We start from the raw sequence: 20,020 nt of genomic DNA, 5'->3' as shown, positions 1-20,020 counted from the left end.
GGATTCTGAATAACAAGGGGGCAGTGACTGTGGGGTAAAAACTGGTAATTAAAGACCTAGGCATTGCTCTAATGGAAGGCTAAGGTGATGCTAGTTGATATAATCTGGAATAGTTTATCCTTCCATGGTTATTCACCCTTCAAAAAGTATGTTGAGAAACTAAAGGCAGTTCAAAGGGGACCTCACATGTGGAATACTGAGAATTGTGGTACAGGGCTAAGGACTCCAGATTAAATGAATATTTTTTTTTCTGGCTTAAAAGTTTGTAATACTCTAAATTTATATGAAAAAAAAGTTGTTCCCTTTTCTAGGTTTGCATCAATATTGTTTACAAGTGAATATAAGTCAATAGTTTCAGGTAGTTTCTTGGGAATATAAGTTCCATGTGGGTGATGGTTACTGAGAATGACACTTTTTGTTGTGTTTAGGCCCACAGTATGGAACAGTAGAAAGGGCTTGGTGTGCTTTTATGTCAGAAGCTGAAAAAGTGAGTGAACTACATCTAGAAGTAAAAGGTTCACTGATGAATGAAGATTTTGAAAAAATCAAGAACTGGCAGAAGGAAGCCTTTCATAAGCAAATGATGGGAGGATTTAAGGAAACCAAAGAAGCAGAAGATGGATTTAGGAAAGCTCAGAAACCCTGGGCAAAAAAGCTGAAAGAGGTACAGCAGTAGATTATGTATTAGATATCCTGTGTTATAATATACTAATGTTTCAAATCTCTATAAGGGAGTAAACTCCCTATTCTTTCTGCTGGACCCTCCTTTCTCTTAAAGATCTCTTGCTTTCTGTCCTCTTCTGAAAATAGATATTTTTCTCTTGGTCTCTCCTAATCTTGGTGAATTCAGTGAAAATCTGGGAAAAGTGAAATTTAAGCTATCATTTAAACACTATCTTATTTAATGCAATTGAAAGTTATGAATTGCTCAAATAAATGAGGGAAAATGTGTTTGTGGGTTTTCTCCCTCTCATATAACATTATTCTTAAATAATAGGTTGGTAGAAGAAGGGGGAGCAGGTGAACATGAGCATGAGTGAGAAGTGTTTAGTTGGGGACTTTCTGTAAAGCTTTTGTTGAGTCTGTTCCAGCACTTCTCTAAGCTGTTTAAGTGACATTTCTTGTATGGTGAAAGAATGCTCCAATGATTTCCTTATGTTGATTCTTGTGTTGTTCATTCTTTGGCCTAAATGAAAACAATTTCCCCCTCTCCCCCAAAAAAGAAAAATCATCCTGAAAACAAAATCTGACCATTTCTTCATTGCAACATGATTTTATGGCTAAGTTTTTATAGACTGTTCCAGATGCAAAGACTCAAACCCCTTTTGTAGGTGGAAGCTGCAAAGAAAGCTTACCATGCTGCCTGCAAGGAGGAGAAACTGGCTATATCCAGAGAAACAAACAGCAAAGCTGATCCAGCACTGAATCCTGAACAACTCAAGAAATTACAAGACAAAGTGGAGAGAAGCAAACAAGATGTACTAAAGGTATACTGAATGGTTTTTGGTTTTTTGTGCACACCTATAGCTTGTGCATATTAAAGCTTGTTTTTCCTCCCAAATGTGCTGTGAACACCAGTTCACATAGCAGTCAGTTCCAGTTCTGTACCAAAGTTTAATTTTCTCCCAAGAATGTGTTCTTGCCAGATTTTTCTTCTCTGAAGATGAATAATGTATGGCCTCTATTTCATTTAAGTACTTTCAGCAGGGCGCTAAGCACAGTAAGCCAGCAAACTTCTAGGCAGAGTTCTACTTATTTACTAGTGAGGGTTGAGCTATTTCACTCAAGAAGCTGAGAGACAGATGCCTAAAATTTGCTGACAGCTAAGTATGTCATCATTCTTGACTGCAGAATGCATTTTTAAAAAATGAAGCTGATATAATCCACTTAAGTAAATGCTGTTCTGTTACACAGTTTGCTTTATCTCTTCAGTGTGCTGCTACTGAGAGGCTTTTAATGTGTGATGCCTCAAGGATGTCTTTTTCCCTTGAGAATGCTTTTCTGAGATCTGGAATGTTATGTTCCATAAGTTGGGATCTTCTAATTCCTGCCTGTGGACTACTTATGTAAATTACTGCAGAATCTGAGGTTGTATCTGTTAGCTGAGCTCACAGTGTATGCAATTTATGTTCACAAGGATGTACACAGTGTTTGGGGTTTTGGTCATAACTCACAGTACACTATGTAAATTACTAAAGGAGAAAAGACAGCACTTTAAAAGATCTCCAAATACTTTCCATGACTTGAAAGACTTCCTGCTCTGATTTACTCTGTAGCTCCTTTAGTTTTTAACTTCAGAGTTACATTAACATTTATCATGGTTTCTGTTAAAAAGCCAGAGAAGAGGCTTGGAGGTTTATTGTAACTGTTTCTGCAGTTTACTTAGATAATTTTCTTTGTGTCCTAAGGTGGGTACAGTGGTCATGAGAAGAGTTTGCAGCCTGGCAACTTGTGGTCTAAACCTCAGCCATTGCTGCATTGATAGGTCTGTGTGCAGGGCACTAATAAAAAATATTGCTAACAGTTTGGTTCTGTACCCCCAGACAAAAGAGAAGTATGAAAAGTCTCTGAAAGAATTAGATAATGCCACTCCTCAGTATATGGAGAACATGGAGCAGGTATTTGAGCAGTGCCAGCAGTTTGAGGAAAAGCGGTTGCGTTTCTTCCGAGAAGTGTTACTGGAAGTCCAGAAACACCTTGACTTGTCCAACGTTGCAAGGTAAAACTGCTAGACTTCAAAATTAATGCTTAATATACTTTTCTGTGGAAAGTAATAAATGCTTCAAGTAGATCAGAGTTCAGAGTTCTGATTTCTTTCTAATGTGTTGCTTCAGTTTAAAAGCGTAAGTGAAAGAGATTAATTCTTTGTTTTGTCTAAAATGAGGTTAGCACCTATCTCTAACACTTGCCAGAAACAACAGACCCTCATTCTTATGGTGTTTTATAATCAAATATAGTCCAATTAGAAGGGATTCAGCACTTAGAACCAAAAAATGCTGGATCAAAGATTGGGAAAAGAAGGTCTTGGTTTATTATGTGTCTTACATGTTTATTAGAGAACAAACTGGAATTTATTAGTGTAGGACAACATGGAATTTGTAGTCAGTACATTTATTGTTAAAATATTAGAGCTCAATCATGAAATTACCTTGATCTGGGGATGAATTTAAGATCCATAACTTAACCACTGCTGAACTCTTGTCCACCTTAATTTCAAAGTCTGCCCTTTTTACTGGCATGTATATCAAGGATGTCTTGTATTTTGTTCTTTCTGCCCGAGCCCTCACTCTATTCCAAGAAAACTAAACTTTTGCTAGGGAGCTCCAGACACAGGAACACTTGCAATGAGTGCTGTAACCATGGCAATATTTTACATCCCACTTGTAACAGCAGAGTTCATGTGCACTCTGCTTAGCACTTCAAGTGCATAGAGAAAAGGAAGAACTGATTTTAACCTGAGGAGTGTCCCAAACAGGCTTGCTATGCTGTCACACAAATATTAATGCTGGCATGAGGAAAGAGGGTGGCACAGAGGCAAGAACAAAAACAGAGAAGGAATAGGTAAGGGAAAAACCACTTATTTTGGCATCATTACCATTTTGGGTGGCTTCAAAGTTCTTATGGAACTGATGTGGGAGATAGATTCTTTTTACTGTCAGAGTGGATAGATGATAGAATTGCTGCCCATTTGACTCAGTTTCATCAGGTTAAATGAAACTACAAATCAGAAATAAATGAGAAATAGTTGACTGAATGGACAAGGTTGGGGGAAGACCACAGAAAATGACCAAGTGGAGAGGCAATGATTTCCTTTTAAGATCCTTAGAATTCCAGGAGTGATCATAATAAACATCAAAGAAAGAACAGAACTATTAGGGTGAAACCAGGGAAAAAGCAGCTGTAACTGGTGATCTTATTTTTGCCTCTTCAGTACAGAGAAAAAAGATGTAGGATTAGTCATGAAAAGAAAGTTTGATTTTTAACTGTAATAATGCTAAAGAGCACAGTCCAGAAGATAGCCTACCATGCTTTCCAGAGATGGAGACCTGAAGTTTGTTGTTGATTTAACTGATGACTGGTAGTGATGTATTCCCTTTCTCAAAATACATGCCTCTCTATTGCTTGAATACAATATGAAATGACTGCTGATATAGGAAAAAACCCATACTGTGTATATGTTAAAGCAGTCAAGTATTGTATAGAAATTGAGAAATGTGGAAGTGTATTTTGAGAAAGTTTGACTCCTTGACAATGTAGCACTAATGAATTCTAATTCTAAATTTTGTGTGATCTGGTCTGGAAGGATTTTCACAAATACTCTACCTTGAGTATAATAGCAGCTTAACTATATATAAAGTCATATAATAGCAGTTCTGCGTCTCTTATTTTAAGCCTTGTGACTGTTGTGTTGAGATTTTTTTTAAACTCTGAGTTCCATACTGCACCATATTGGTGACTTTAATATAAATGCATTGTCATGCACATTAGCATGTGCATGGTCTAGGATCAGAGCTGTATCTGCAACATGACTTCTGTTAATGAAAAACAACTAGGATGAGATGTAAGAAAAAGTAGTAAGGTTCTTTTTCACAGTGTTTGATTCAAATAGTACAGTTAGTAAAATCAGACAGTACCCAAACCAGGAAAATGTTTAACCCATTTACCTCTGCTGCAGGTTTCGGGGCTTTATTTTTATAATTGCTTACAATCCTCGCTGGATTAAAACAGAAGTTTTCACAGAGTCCTGTGGACTTAGCACAAAACTAGTTTCTGCTGTCTTGTAGATAAGTTTTGAAATTCAAGAAGCTTCCAAGACTGCATTTCAGTTGTTTAAATACAGTCCTATGTATATATATATTTTAATGACAGCCAATTAAATTACACAAGAGTAATAGTTTTTAAATCTGGTAAACAAGGATTTTATGGTGTCATGAACTTTGAGCAAGTTTACTTGTTGTACTACTCTTCCCTTTTTACAGGCTCTTAACAGGTCTGTGAGTTTTAAAAGTCTATCTTGCTATAAATTTCTTCAATACTACTGTGAACTTTAAAATAGATTGTTTTAAAAACTGCTTAGGGATTTGCCATGATTCTAAATGTGATACTAAATTAGAAGACAAATTTGTTTTTCAGTTACAAAAATATCTACCGTGAGCTGGAACAGAATATCAAAACAGCAGATGCTATTGAAGACTTGCGGTGGTTCAGAGCTAATCAAGGTCCGGGGATGTCAATGAATTGGCCTCAGTTTGAGGTAAGGTCACAGTACTTAAACCACTGAATTGTTTTGTCTACTTTTTTCCTCTTTGCTTTTTGTAATGTATCATTCTGGTGTCATTCTTAACTTTAAGCTTCCAACACTGAATCTTTTTGTTTTGCAAGTCATAGTGTTTTCTTATCTCAGTTTTCACTGGGCCATACCTTTTGGAGGTGATTATGTTGAGCACCTATTTAAAGAGAAAAAGGCTAAACCAGGAAACTACAGTGCCTTTTTCTAAGCTTAAGTGATTACTGAAGTTCTTAGCCATTGTTTAGTTGGTACCTCTCTGACACCTGCATATATTATCCTTTATGTTTTACTTTTCCCCTTTGGTGGGAGATTTCAGTTTGAATTTCCTTGCAGTTAGCAGGTAATTGTAGCGTCTGCTGCAAAGACTCTGAAAAAGTCTGAACTAAACAGTTCAAAATTTGAAATTTGATACTTGAAATTCAATACTGCTCTATTTAAAAAAGAGTTCCACCTTTACCCAGTTAGTCATTTTATTCCTGGATGCCATTTTTGAAAGAAAGGAGTTTTTCTAAGTAGTGGTCTGTTACCATAGCCTACAAGAAATATATACAAAAATGTGTCAGTGCAGATCATACTACTCATGTATGATAACTAGAAGTGGAATGAGTTGGACCAGAATCATGGGTTTAGTTAAAATAAGTTCTAGAGATTAAATTAATGGAGTGGAAGCATAAACTCTGGAGTGTTTCACTGTTCCCTTATTAACCATAAAGGAAAATAGCACTTGTTTTGAAAATACTGAGTAACTTTAGATTGGAGGTTTGAAGAAGAAAATTCATAACAGTCCTGTAGAATTTCTTTGCCTGAAACACTGAAGTGCAGTTACTTCTGTGTGGGGAGATTACTATCCTTTTTCTTAAACAGTATAATTAACTAATTAAGTGCTCCTGTTTCCATTTTCCTAATCAAGTTTTTTCTTGTTTACATGCTACAAGGATGATGTAAGTAAAATGTCATGATCAAATGACTATGAAATTGCATTGTAAACTGCAAATATGCATAGGTCAGTGGTCTTTTAACTGTGGTAACTCAGAAATCCAATATGTATTTTACAAAGTTAAAATAATGAGGTATTTGAAGAACTGTGCAGAATGCACTGGACTGACTCTGCTACATGAGAGTGATAGCAACTCTGAAAACTTCCATTTCCTGATAAAAATACATATCTCAAATGCCATCTTTTGCATAGCAAACGCCTGACTTTTTTTACTTTTAAGACTTTGAGGAAGCGTGTCTCAGCATAGGATATTTGCTTGCATCCATTTGCTTGCAGTTTGTTTTCTGTTGGTTCCTGCTTTGTATCAGTATAGCATATATAGTATAACAGGATGTCAAAGCTTAACTTTGACTTGATGCAGGAGCTGTGTTTAGGTCTCACCATGCCTGTCCCATCTGCCTCTGAATGGTTCAAAACATCAAGAAGGGTCTGCAAGGGGCATCATTAGTCTTGTCAAGAATTGTGTTGATTTGAGCGTTAACTCCTATATATGGCTTTTTAGGACAATGAATTTCACTTAATCCAGAATGAAGTACTTTTAGGGCTTAAATCTTAGGAACAGATTTAAATTAGCTTCTTCTTTGTAAGTCATCTGAGAGTTGTTCTTGAGAAGTAAGCCCTGTCTTACAATGCCTTTTTTAATTGAATGTTAGAGTTATCTTTTAAAGCCAGATGTCTTGGCATTATTTGAAACTGTCAGGCCTCACAGTACATCTTTTAAATATCTGTACTGGCCAGCTCTTTTGATGGCTCCAGTTGTGTGCCACATGTCTGGTATTTTAAGTCTTTTCAAGGGTCTCAGAATACTAAACAGAGAAGTGAGGGTATCTGGGATTTTGTGAGTAGCACAGACACCTGTTTGCATTACTGGAGTGGGAACCAGATGACAATTGTACATGAAATGTTTGGAGTGAGTTGTCTTTAGTAATTATTGATAGTGCTGTATATATAGATGTATGTTCCATAAGTCAGTCTGAAAATGAAATGTGGTAATTACTTGTTCAATTTAATTTCTCAATCACATTTTGCATTCGTTGGTAGGAGTGGTCTGCAGACCTGAATCGCACTCTCAGCAGAAGAGAAAAGAAGAAGGCTTCTGATGGAGTGACTCTGACTGGCATCAATCAGACAGGAGAACAAGTTTCACAGCCTAACAAACATAGCAGGTAGCTTTTTTTATGCCTAAAAACACTAATTGGAAGATTGTTGCCTTCAAATGCACTAAGCTCTACAGGATCAAAAAGTCACTGTCCAATCAAATGATAAATTATAATTATCTGCGAGCATTTTTAGTGATGTCTCTGCATTTCACAAATTAATTTGGAAATTATTCTTCATTTTATAGCTCTCTTTCCATTGGGAGCTGAAAGAAACCAAGCTTCATGAGAAACTGAACTTTCTGTACTTGATCTGGTGGTCTCTTCCTACCTTCCCATCTCTAGAAATGACAATAATACTTTGAGATCTTAGTTTGCAAAACATTTAGTCACATCAGAATTCTAGATGTGATTAATACAAAACTGTTAACTTGAACTGCTTTAAAAAGGAATGAAGCTGGCCAAAAAAATTGCATTGCCTTTTATTGCAGGCAGTAGGAAAAAAGAAATTGTGGTCCACAAAAGATATTGTAATTGTGGAGGAATGCTCCATATGTGAGACTTTCCAAGCTTTCTTGAGTCTTTTGCTGCATTTGATAGATGTTTTGGTTTTGTTTAGTTGTTTATTTAAATCTTTTTGACTGAAGGAGGGGTCTGCTAAGAAACTGCTTAGTGGGACACCAGTGGCAGTGTTCTCTTATACAGATAGGGTCACCATAATGCTTTTTCTTTTCCAAATTAGCAGTCTTAGTGTCCAGAGTAACACAGTGCAGTCAGTACAATCAAGTTACAATCCCTTTGAAGATGAAGAAGATACTGGGAGTACTGTCAGTGAAAAGGAGGACAATAAGATCAAAAAGTTGGTGAAATGTTGTTTTTTAATTGTTTTCACATTAGCACTTTCTCTGTCCAGGGTTTTCTATTTTCGGTTTCTATAACACTACGCTGGTCAGTGCATGATGAGTTTTTAAGCAGTTGTGTGAGCAACACTGTAACCTAACTTCTTTCCTAACAGATGCCATATCTGTTGCTTGATCTTTGGTTTCAAACTACTGTGGTTATTGGCAGTTGCTAACAGAACTGCTGTTGCTTTTTTTTCCCTTCCTTTCCCAGTCCTATAAAATGTTCAAACTGATGTGTTTTTCTAGTGAAACTGCTTCTGGAGCTTTACTGCTCTGTGTCTTCTCACTGAATAAATCCGCTTTTAAGATGCTTTCTTTTTTTGTTTAGGACCTTCTCGAGCAGCTGCCTGTTGCTTCAGTGTACAGTCTAGGGATATTCCACTCTATTAACTGGCATGTGCATGCTGAACAGTGAACTTCCCTTTAAATGATGAACTTGTTGCAGTATAATGAAGTTTTTTATTGGTGGATTACAATATAGAAAAAGTGTTGGAAGCTATTGTAGAGGTGCACAGTGGTTTGGGAGGAAGGTTCTGCAAAGCAATTTAAATGTCTTACCTAAACCAGATAATCCCTCTCATTGACTGTGGCATCCCTTTTACCTTTCCAGAGTAAATAATCTCATGGATTATGTGGATTTTTTTGAGAGAGAGGTCCTTTGAGTTTGTGGGGAGATTGACATGTGTGTTAGTTTTTCCTTTTTGTAACTTTTTAAATGCTTTGCAAGAATGTTTTTATTTTTTAATGGGGCATTGTCAGTTAAAGATAGATGAGAAGATACCAGAAAGAAAGTTTCAAAGCTGGGCTTTAGAGTGGAGTTTAATCATATTCAGGGTTGTCTTAATGGTATTTCTAGTCTCCTATTTTAAAAGTGGAAAATAATAACTTCAAATTTGATTTTCAGTGTTAGCAGCTATGAGAAAAACCAAAGCTACCCTACAGATTGGTCTGATGAAGAGTCCAACAACCCCTTCTCCTCCACTGATGCAAATGGAGACACCAATCCCTTTGATGAAGACACCCCTCCTGCCATGGAGGTGAGAGTACGTGCACTCTATGACTATGAGGGCCAGGAGCAGGACGAGCTCAGCTTTAAGGCTGGTAAGTTTGCAATGTTCACTTTAAAATATTTATCACAAAGGAGAAAGGCAGGCAATTTTTTCTCTATTCAACTTTTATTTTCTCTGGATGTACAATTCCACATTCAGGATCCTATCTAACCATCATCCCTCCTACCAATACTTTTTGGTCTCCCCTGTTTGGCAGCACTGACTCCTAAGCTCTTTGAAATGTGTTGGGTTGCCTCTGAGATGCTCCTTTCTTCCTGTCTTAAGTGAAACAAAACTATCTGCAGAACTGAAAATCCTCTCTCTCTGTTTTCTTCCTTGATGACAGTAACAGCTGCTGCTTTTAGCTGTCTGGAAATGCCAACCCTACAGAGTTGTTTTTTAAAGGAAAATACCACAGCAGCTATTCTTGTATTAAATCAACTGATACCTTTTTTGTTTAAATGAAAAGCATCCAATTTTTGGCATCCAGCTTTCTGCACTGCTAACTTTTTGGGGTTGAAAATTTAGCCGTGGACAGATGCCTTTTAAACTGTCTCTGTTCACCCCTCTTCAGTGTATGTTAAGCACAGGGATTGTCTTTACCTGGGTTTTTTCAGTTTTGTGTTGTATTAGGGTACACTTAGTACACCTCTTCCTTCTTAAGGTGTTGTATCTCCCTTGAGCCCTAAACCCTTTTTCCCCTCACTGTTACAGGAGTTGGGAGAACAGAATAGATGCAGCTGATGAGGGAGACCCATCACACACTGTTTCCACACACAGGAAGGTGACATCAGGATGTGATGGCTGCACACCACAGGTGCTGCTGCCTCCAGCTGAAATCTACCCCCTGTTCATGACTTTCAAGCCAGTTGTTCAGCTGTCTTGCCCAGAATTGCAGGAGACATTTTCCAACCAGGAATTCAAGAACAAGATTTTAGGAGTAGTTTAGCAAAAGCAAGCAGAACTTCACTTTGTGCAAATGAGAGAGATAGACACTCTTTGAGTTTGTCTCTTTTCCTATTTGCTTGTCTCCCATCTCCTGTAATAGAAAAACAGGATTCAGGTGTTGAAAAGAAACTCCAGAAAGCTTTTGTCTGCCTCCCTTTCAACTAGGGTTACTTAAAGTTAGTGTTACTTCTATACCACTTGCTGTGGTTCTTAGGTGGATGTTAGGGCTTAAAGTTAGGAAACCAGACCATGTTGTAGCTAATCAGGGAACTGCAGGATGTCTGTTGTGCTGATGAAGGGGCTGCTCAGAATAGTGTGTCATATTCTAAATGCAGTTTGTGCTTTCTGAACCAAACACCCCCCAGCTCAGGCGGTGGTACTGTGCCTTTAACTCACCATTTTCCTTTTTTGTTAGTGAAACCACTGAACATCTGACTTTTCTTCTTTGTAGACAAGTATTGTAGGCTTCCAGAGTGGAGGAATGGGTTACTTGTCCATGAAGTTTGCTAAATTGTGCCCTGACAGAAGTTCAGTAGTAACAAAACATCTGGTACTTCTGTGGAATGCACACAAGCCCAAAATTACTTTTCATTCTATAGACTTTACCTGCTCTGTGTTTATCAGCAGGGGATGGAAGCATGCTAATCCTCTTGAAATATGTCTCTGGTACCTGTGAAGCAGCAAGGGTTTACAGTAATGAGTCTTTCCTTGGCAAAACCATGCAGTGTTTATATACACAGATATAATGGTTTATATACACAGATGTAATGGTTAAATACAAAGTTAGGTGGTGTGTGCTGGAGTACCAGCTGTGTCACTTGCATTAAACCACTGAACCAAGTGGCTCTCACTGTGTGAGGTCTGTAGAAATAAAGCAGAGGAACTATGAACTGTGAGATATATACAGACTTCACTTAAAAAGAGTTCAGTACTTTGAAGGAAGAGCATTAAAGAATATTACAGCACCAAATGATGTCATTGATACAGTTGTAGGAAAGGGATGATGTGCTAGACCATGAATTCTCTTGGAGATGCTGAATTAATAGGATGGCTACTTAGTTATTAGGCAGAAGTGTTAGTGTGACTAGCTTTACATTGAACATACAAAAATCTAAGGAAAAGAACTTACTAGGTCAGGTGGGAGCCAGTTTAAAATGTACTCAATCCTGTGTTCCTCTGCAGATATCCCTAGGCTCCTAAGCAGCTGTCAACAGAGGATTAATACATTTTAAAGATTTGTTCAAATGTATATGGATATTCTCAGATAGGATTTCCTTGGGTATTCAAAGAATTTACCTACAAAATGCTTCTAAATACATCTTACAGAATATATGCTGTCACAGTTTGATGCTGGTGCAATGCCAGTGCCCCCATGAAAATATATTCTCCCTGGTGCCTGCTGTGAGATGTGACCAGGAATAGAGCAAAGCAGGCTCCAATTTAGGAATAAAGAAGAAAAACTTTATTAACCTACAACTATATATAAAAAGAAACACACACAGAACTCAGAATGAAAACCTTCCAAAACCATTCCTCCTCCCCCCACAAAATTCCAATACATCCACCCCTCAGATCATCAACTCTCAGTCCATCACAAGCCTTTAGATAATCAATTCTCAGTTCATCAAGGAGTGAGGAGTCCCTCTTGCACTACAGGCTTCCCCTGGAAACACAGTTGAGACCTCTTGTGTTTCCATGTCACACGTGGCACCGCCCAGAGATCATTTGCCATCGTGACATCTTCCTTCCATGCCCAGTGCTCTCACCACTGCGCATGGACCAGAGCTGCTTCTAGGGTTCCCCTTTTAAGGATGCTTTGCCCAGTTCCAAAAAAAGCACAGTCTCTCACTTTTGGGACACCAGTCCCCCCAAAATTCACCCCCTGGGGCCGAGGGGTCTCAAGAACAGAGATCTTCTCCTCCTTCCCTAAAGACGGAGGGCACCAGCACCTTCCTCACCCATCGCCTCTGTTCACGCACTCCTTCACATCACATCACTGCACTCTCTTGGCTCCAAGCCATTGCCTCCCCCTAAATGCAGTCTCTGTGTCACAGGAAAAATGGTTCTGTCCATGGCTATACAAGAAAAGTCCAGCCAAAGGCCACTCCATCACCTCTGCCCACCCAAGATTCTTCTCAACTTCTCTCATGGCTCATTTCCTCTTATCTCATCTTTATCTCTCTTCTCATTCAACTCCAGGAGGATCCTCATTTGTAAGGTTTCCATCATCCAAGAAAAGGGTTAAAAATCTCAGGCTCTGCCTGTCCAGAGCTCCCACACTGCCCTGCTGGGCACCTTCTTCCTTGGCCGGCTGTGCTATCAACTTTCAAGGTGGCACAGGCACGGTCTCTCTCTCTCTCTCTCTGGTGTGGCTGCCCGATGTCTCTCGGTGCTCCTTCACCCTTCCATCCTGCCGGGGCCTTCACCTCCCCTCTCTGCCCCAGGCCTGGCCTACCTCACCCGCCCGTGGCTTCCCCTCCCCGCCCAGCCCGCAGCCGGCAGGGCAGCTCTGACCTCTTTCACCAAGGGAACCCAAGAGAGCTTCCCCTGGGAGTGCTCTGCTTTTAACCCCCTGTGTTCTCAAAGGTGTATCCATGTCCTCAGTGGCCACACCAGGTGCCAGTATTCAAATCTGAGCACCTATTGGTTTGACCACAGCATCCCAAAAAACTCACTTCCATTTCAAACCAGGACACATGCTCTGCACGGTGTCCATTAAATGTACTTTAATACACAAAACTCGTTTTTTTTTTTGGTGGATTACCTTTACATCTGGTGCTTTTTGTTTTGTTTTTTCTCCTGGCAAACAGCTGTAGGAGGCTTCCAAAGAGCAAGAATAACTTTATTCATATCCTATGAGTGGTTTCATAAGCATGTAAGAGGATGGGGCATAATTATTTACAATATGTCTGTCTCGCCCTCCCGTGGCCTTCAGTGGCTGAGAATAGTGACAGTAAAGGTTGTCCCTGCAATGTTGTCAGAGTATGTTATTGTGTGTTCTGGTTTTATCATCGCAGTGGTTTCATTGTAACTGCTGTGCAGATGACACTTAAAAGTGTTAATATTTTCTTAGGACTCCAGGATCACCAAGTTTCCAAGCCAAGCTTTGATACAAATGCATTTGTTAGGGCATACTGTCATTGAAATGTGAAATTTGAGTACTCTTTGTTTCCACTCTTTATTAACACACGCTTCATGGAAGGTTTGAAATTGTTCACTCCCATTCTGCAGCACTAGAAAAGTTTATGGAAAAGTTGTAACATATTTCCATAAACCAAATAGAGTCTGAAGTGCCAAACATTTGTTCACAATGGGTATTTATTAGTTTTCTGATAAAAAGTAGAAGAGATGAAACTTTAATCTTTTTATGGAAGAGAAAAGCTATAAAGATAAGTATCTTGAGAAGGTTTAATAGGAGCCTTGTCTATTTCTACCAAAAAAATTATAGTCCTTAGGCTAGTTTATATTCTCCTAAACCAAGACTCTCTACTATTTGAGACTGTAATAAGTGATTAATATATTCATCATCTGTTTCCTATTGCTAAGATAAAACACACATCAGTTTTATTTAGGGAAAACATTTGACACAAATTAGTTGCACAGGAGGAAATAATTGTTACTCAATGTGGCCTTTTTTGCCTGGCTGAGGTGGAGCTTCCTATTCTCCTATGGAGCATCTTGGAGTCTGCAGGCTCTCAAAAGTCAAAGTATTCCCTGAGGATGTGGAATATCAGATGTGCATTGCAGTCAAAATGAAGTTATCTTATAGTTCGTGAATGTCTGAATGGATAATCTGGAAGTTAGCAAGCAAATTCTGAGCTGTTTAATCTTTGTAGCATTTTCTTCCATGTTTGCCTTAAAACCTTAAGACAATAAGCCAAATAAAACATTTATTTGACTTTCACTGAGCTGGGGAAAATGTTTCTTCTTTTCTTCAGGCGATGAGTTGACCAAAATAGAGAATGAGGATGAGCAGGGCTGGTGCAAAGGACGCCTGGACAATGGACAAGTTGGTTTGTACCCAGCAAACTATGTGGAACCAATCCAGTGACAAAGGACAAAATAAACACAGAAGTGTCATAAGAGCTTTGTAGGCCTGTACAGTGTATTTAGGTGAAGTGAGAGGAAACTGAATGGATGTATAGAGTGTATATATTTTAATGAAATGTGAGAGCTTGATACCCAAATAAGGCTGAATGAAAGACAAAAGCTTGATATTGTTCTCACAACTTGTACCCAATGCAAAGGAAAGGAGTAAGGCTGAAAAAGTAGTATGATAGGAAAAATACTTTTTAAACTTTTTCTTCCCACATGGTCTGTTATTGTGGATCCTAAATATTTTTGCATTTTCTATGCTTATGCCTCATCCTACCCCAGGTATGTGGCTTATGCTCACTTTTGTTTAATCAATTATTTTAAGTGACCTTTCAGTAACTTGCAACTTGAATTTTAAAGATTGATAAGAGCAAATAAAGAATTAACTATAATAATATCTGAAAGATGCAGTATTTTTTTATTTAAATGCTATGTAGTTAAGCACCTTTTTTATGCTTTATCAATGAATACTTAAATTATGACATAGATTTAGTTACCACTTGACTGAATGAGAGCTTTTTCCATGTTGTAGTAATCTTTCTGTGTTGTCAGCATGGCTTGAAGTTGTAAATGGAGTTGTAAAACAAAATTCTGTATTTAATAAATATCTGTTACAGAAGGTTATTTGTAGCAGAGATATCTGCAGGTGTCATGGGTTGGGATTCTATTACAAATGTTCTTTATGTGGGTTGACACTTGAACTAAGAGTTTTCCATCTAGATCTTAAGTGGCATTCAAGAGAAATATGAATTATGCATAAGCCCCAGAAGAGTGGCTATTTCCAGCACATGTTTGCAGGGAAAAAAAAAATCTCCTTTTAACTGCTAATGTTTTTTGGGTGATTTGAAATGTTAAATCTGTGAAGGCTGATTATCTTGAACAGAGAAGACTGTAAAATAGACTAAATGCTTTTATTAATAGCCTATCTATGTTGTGTATATGTACATATAATTTGATATTCCAAAATATGAAGAGCATGGCTATTAGTTATCAAGCCTTTTGGTGTCAATAAGATTTAGACTATTTTAAGAGTTTAAATTATAGGTATATTTAAATCTGCTTTCCTGCCATATTCATTACTGTACCATAGACAAAGTATTCTGTGATAAGATTTTTCAGAAGTACAGTAAATACACTAATATACTCAAAATCAGTATTTGTGGATAAATTAATGAGTTAAAGTATAAACTAGCTTTAGTCCAAACATGGATTATTGTAGCAGAACACTGTAAAATCTACATTTGTTTGCAGTTACAACTTGGCCAGCTGTAGTTGTGTCAAATATGCACTTGTGACATTGAAAACTGAGTTGTAAAACTACAGCAGATCTGTGTTAAAGCTAAGTATCAGGTAAGTAGATTTGCCATGTTAGGAAGCTACACTGTAATGAAGTTAACAAATCTTTTTTGAGGTAACTATAAAACACTGTTGGTAATCTTGGACCCTATCATTTTTGAGCTTATAGATATATTTAGTCATTATTTTCAGTGAATCCAAATGTGCAAGCTTAGAAAGTGGATATATGTATATGTCTGTCAACAAAAACTTACCAACATATTTGTTCATCCACAGGACAGTTGCTAAAATTGTCAGGAATTACTGGTTTGGGTCTCTGTGTTGTAAAATATTTTAGAAAACAATAAAGTCTGTTAATCTCTTAAATACACAGAATGCACCTTTTACTATTTCAATGTGTGTCAAAGCACAAATAATCTGTGCATTTCATTGCAATTCATAGTGACAAAACCTGCATTATGTAAAAGAGCCACAAGCAGGAGTGTGACATGGGTGACATTGTGCCATTTACAAAAAAGGGAGGTGCCATGCACAGGAATTCTTGGCAAAACATTCCAGCAAAATCTTCATGGAAGAAGAGAAAACTGTCTTTTATGGGCTACAGAGTCCACTGTGATGCTGCTTTCTGTGGTGTTGTCAAGCCTCAGATAGCGTGGGTGAGCAGCTGAGCTTTTTATTTCTTCTTAAATAAAGTATCTGAATATTTTCTGCCTTTGAGTTTTCTTGTTGACTGGCAGTGATTAATGTAGTGATGTTTGTGACAGCTGGCTGAGGATTTTCTGTCATCTCCCCCATCAACACCTGCTGGGCAGCAGATCCCAGAGGAGCACAAACACTGGCACAGGGTCTGTTTGGAGGCCTGGCACCAGTGGTGTCCCCAGGATTAGCTGTTTAATGTATTCATCAGTGCCTTGGGGTGGCTCAGTGGTGGCACGGAGCTGGGAGGAGCAGCCAATCCCCCTGGGGCTGCACAGCTTCCCAAGGACCTCAGCAGGGTGGAGAGATGGGCAGAGGAGCTGTCTGAAATGCAGAAAAGGAAATGCAGGGTCCTGCACCTGGGCAGGAATAACCCCGGGCACCAGGACAGGCTGGGGGTCCTGGTGGGCAGAGAGCTGTCCCTGAGAGCAAGGACACCACTCAGAACTCTGTAAGGGACTTAGGCAGGTGTTTCACACTTCTGTCATCCTGAGTAACTTACTAAATAATCAACTGCCACCCTTCTGCTTAAGCTTTTAATAAATCTGCAAGTCCATTCAGGAATCCCTCTGGAGGACACACAGGTATCCTCCCACTTTTTATTACTGTAGTCAGTAAGTGATTAAATGTTCATTTATTTCATAGCAGTTTACTTCAGCTTTTGTGAGGGACATTAGCAAGAACTCTTTGAACATCCAAGTCACTTGTTACCTCAACTAGATCATCTTGACACATGAAATCTCCAAGCCTGCAAGGTAAAACACCAGATCACTTGTGAAGCACTGTGGTGATAGACACTTCTACAATCTGTAAGCAGAAAACACTGAAATCTGACTGCCCTGGCAGAGATAAAACATGGCAAAGGCAGGTGGGTTTTGCAGTGGGGTGCTGCATGCAGCTGGGGCTTTGTGAGTCTCTTTTAAATCCCAGTAAATAGCAAGAGTTGGCTTTGCACTGGGCATGGTGTTAGGGTGCAGACCCTTCCCAGAGTAGAGAGCTCCATGAAACCTCACCTGGTTGAAGTGATTATGCTTCATGATATTATCAGGACAAACACTGCATTAGTACTAAATAAAAAAGTTGAACTGTTTTCATCAATTAGTTTTTAATGTAGAACTTAAACTTCATTTCCATTGCTGGGAGAAACATTTGAATGCTTCATCCTTCTCTTCTAGGGAAGGCTTTTTCTGTATGAATTATTTATACTGCAGTGATACATCTGTGGCTGCTGTCCCTTTGAGGTTACCATTTGCAGAGGGCTGGCCTGAAACCTGCTGGACTGCAGTTGTCATGAGGCAACATATTTCCAGCATGGCTGTGAGCAGGGACAAACTTTGCTCAGTGTGACTGAGCATCAAGGAGCAACAAGCAGAATTTACCTAAGGGACCCTTTGGCACTGAAAAGCAGTGAAGATGTAGCTGGCATGGCCTGGGACTGTACCTATATCCCACCATTTCTCAGCAGCACCATGAGGGGAAACCAAACAAGGAGGGAGGCTTGATAATAACTGGCAAACAGCACTGATAGAATTTTACAGAACTAAAAGCTTTGAGTATTGGAAATAGCAGCAAATGTTTTGGAGCTTTGAGAAAGTGGCTGTTCAGTGAGGCTGTAATGGCACACAACTCCGGGCAGATGCAAGTGCCAATTCCTGATTACCAAATCAGCCAAAGAACAGACTCTTGTCAGGAGATGATCCCAAATGGTTCTCCCTTGTATTTCTATGCCCTGGCAGGGCTGTCTGGGCAGCTGCAGGAGCCCAAGCCTTGCTGTGGCAGTTGGATAGGTGAGAGTAGGAGAAGGTTACTTTTCCTGTGCTTCATCAGCTCATGGAGCAGTCCTTGTACCCAAAAAACCCAAATAATACAGGAAGAACCCCTCCATTTCTGAATGGCTGTGCAGAAAAGGGGATTAGCACAGGATCAGTCAGGGAGGGAAGGCTTCCAGATGTCTTCAGTCCCATCTCTGGCTCAGCACTGAACTTGGGACAGGTTGCTGAATGTTGCTGACAACCCAGGAGAGAGTTTGCACAGCTGCTGTGGGCAAACTGCTCCAGTATGTGACTGTCCCCATCATGAAACCGACTCCTCTTGGTATCAGATTGGAGCTGTGCTCTGGGTTAGTGTGAATTCAGAGCCCTTGGCTTCTGATTTGCAAACCAGCACTCCCCCATCACACTCTGGCAGTGAATTGCTCCCATTTACACGTGGTTACAGGGCTCCTAATGCAGGCTGCACTTGCCAGGTGAGTATTTGTGAGCATACACATTTAACAGTGCTCTTCCATGTATCTGTTTGTCAGACCAGCTGGCATGGAAGCAATTATTAAAGTGTTCCCTTGTGCTCAGGGAATACAAATATGTGGTCTCGCCACCCTTGGAAACCACCAGCAAGATGTGGTATTGCCACACTGAGGTACAATTGGCAAAGTAGCTCTTGTGGGCCGCTTTCCCACCACTGCAGCTGCTCTCTCTGTGCCTTCCCTCTTTCTGCACTCCACTCACATCACAAACTTGCTGAAGAATGAGACACCCACCTCTATTCCCTAGAAAAAATCATCACTTTTGAGGGTTTATTCTGTTGGCTTCCTTTAGGTCAGTTTGCTTCTCCCCTGGGGCTGGACAATCACCATTTGGGGGAGAATGGGATAAGGGGGGTATTTCCAAAATGTCTTGAACAAATTGGTGTTCATTCTCATGGCATAGGAAATGACAGCACAACACACCATGGATAGTACCTGGGAAGGAATCTGCGGGCCTTGGATTGATTTTGTCAAGATGAAACTCTGCTGAGAGTTTAGGACATAAACAGTACCAGGCCAGGGGAGCCAATGATGTTCACAGTGCTGGTCTGCTACTGGGTCTGAGTAAGAACTTGCATTGTTCACCAAATTAGAGAACACTCAGTGCCTAATCCACAGCCACCCTTGAAGGTAAGTTGTCTGGTTTGGGAGTTTTTTGTGGTTTGGTTGTTTGGATTTACTTTGGGCTTTTTTTTCTATTTACTCAATGAGCAGAGCAGCCAGTGAATTGTGAGTACTGCCTTTTCCTTGCTGGAGATGGACCAGCTCATCCCTTCCTTCATGTTCTCCATTCTCTATGCTATCTGTCTTCCACAGCCTGGAGGCTGCTCTGTCATTGCAGGACCTGCTGAGCTCCTTCCAGTTCACAGACAGAGATGCTTTTATTCCATCTTGTCCAGAACTCATCGCCTGGCAATCAGCTGACCTTGCAGGAATCTGCCACAGAGTGAACTGCAAACCTTGGGACAGAGGTGCTGAGTGTTTTGAGCACTGCCATGGGCTCATTCCCCTCTGGCTGCCTGCATGGAGACCTGTGGGCTGCCTGCACAACGTGGCTTTGAACACATCCCAGCTTGGGACAGAGAGGTAGCACTTGCTGAGACAGGTCAGCAGAGACAGAGGGACAGCCCCCCTGTGGTGTTACTTGCCTTTGGCTACCAGAGATGCATTTTGGGGTCTCTGGACACTGCAGTGGCAGCACCTTGGTTTTTGATGTTAAAAGTCCCAATTTAATGGCAAGATTGTACCACTCCTTTTTTTCTTTTATGGGTTTTTTTTTGATTGGTTGGTTGGTTGGTCTTGGTTTTTGTTATATTTTTAAATCCTTGCCACGGTAACTTGTGCCTGA

General features: G+C 39.6%; 1 protein-coding gene across 3 annotated transcripts in view; it reads left to right on the top strand.

Moving 5' to 3' along the window:
- The window catches only part of PACSIN2 (protein kinase C and casein kinase substrate in neurons 2), a 55,522-nt gene extending 39,142 nt beyond the window's left edge, over positions 1-16,380 (top strand). For 2 of the 3 annotated variants that reach the window (XM_054281890.1, XM_054281892.1), the window contains exons 4-11: positions 429-664; positions 1,332-1,487; positions 2,544-2,719; positions 5,134-5,254; positions 7,329-7,453; positions 8,127-8,243; positions 9,191-9,387; positions 14,222-16,380. In XM_054281890.1, the coding sequence (XP_054137865.1) occupies positions 429-664; positions 1,332-1,487; positions 2,544-2,719; positions 5,134-5,254; positions 7,329-7,453; positions 8,127-8,243; positions 9,191-9,387; positions 14,222-14,334 (1,241 nt within the window). In that variant the 3' untranslated portion in view covers positions 14,335-16,380. The remainder of the gene's footprint in view (positions 1-428; positions 665-1,331; positions 1,488-2,543; positions 2,720-5,133; positions 5,255-7,328; positions 7,454-8,126; positions 8,244-9,190; positions 9,388-14,221) is intronic. The other variant, XM_054281893.1, reaches the window with a different exon arrangement.
- The last annotated feature ends 3,640 nt before the right edge of the window (positions 16,381-20,020 follow it).

Source organism: Melozone crissalis, unplaced genomic scaffold (assembly GCF_028551555.1).
Source record: "Melozone crissalis strain CALT ecotype California unplaced genomic scaffold, PUWL_Pcris_2 ptg000033l_1, whole genome shotgun sequence".
Taxonomy (NCBI): Eukaryota; Metazoa; Chordata; class Aves; order Passeriformes; family Passerellidae; genus Melozone; species Melozone crissalis.
The sequence above is the reverse complement of the archived record's forward strand: the minus strand, read 5'-3'. Positions and strand labels throughout refer to the sequence as shown.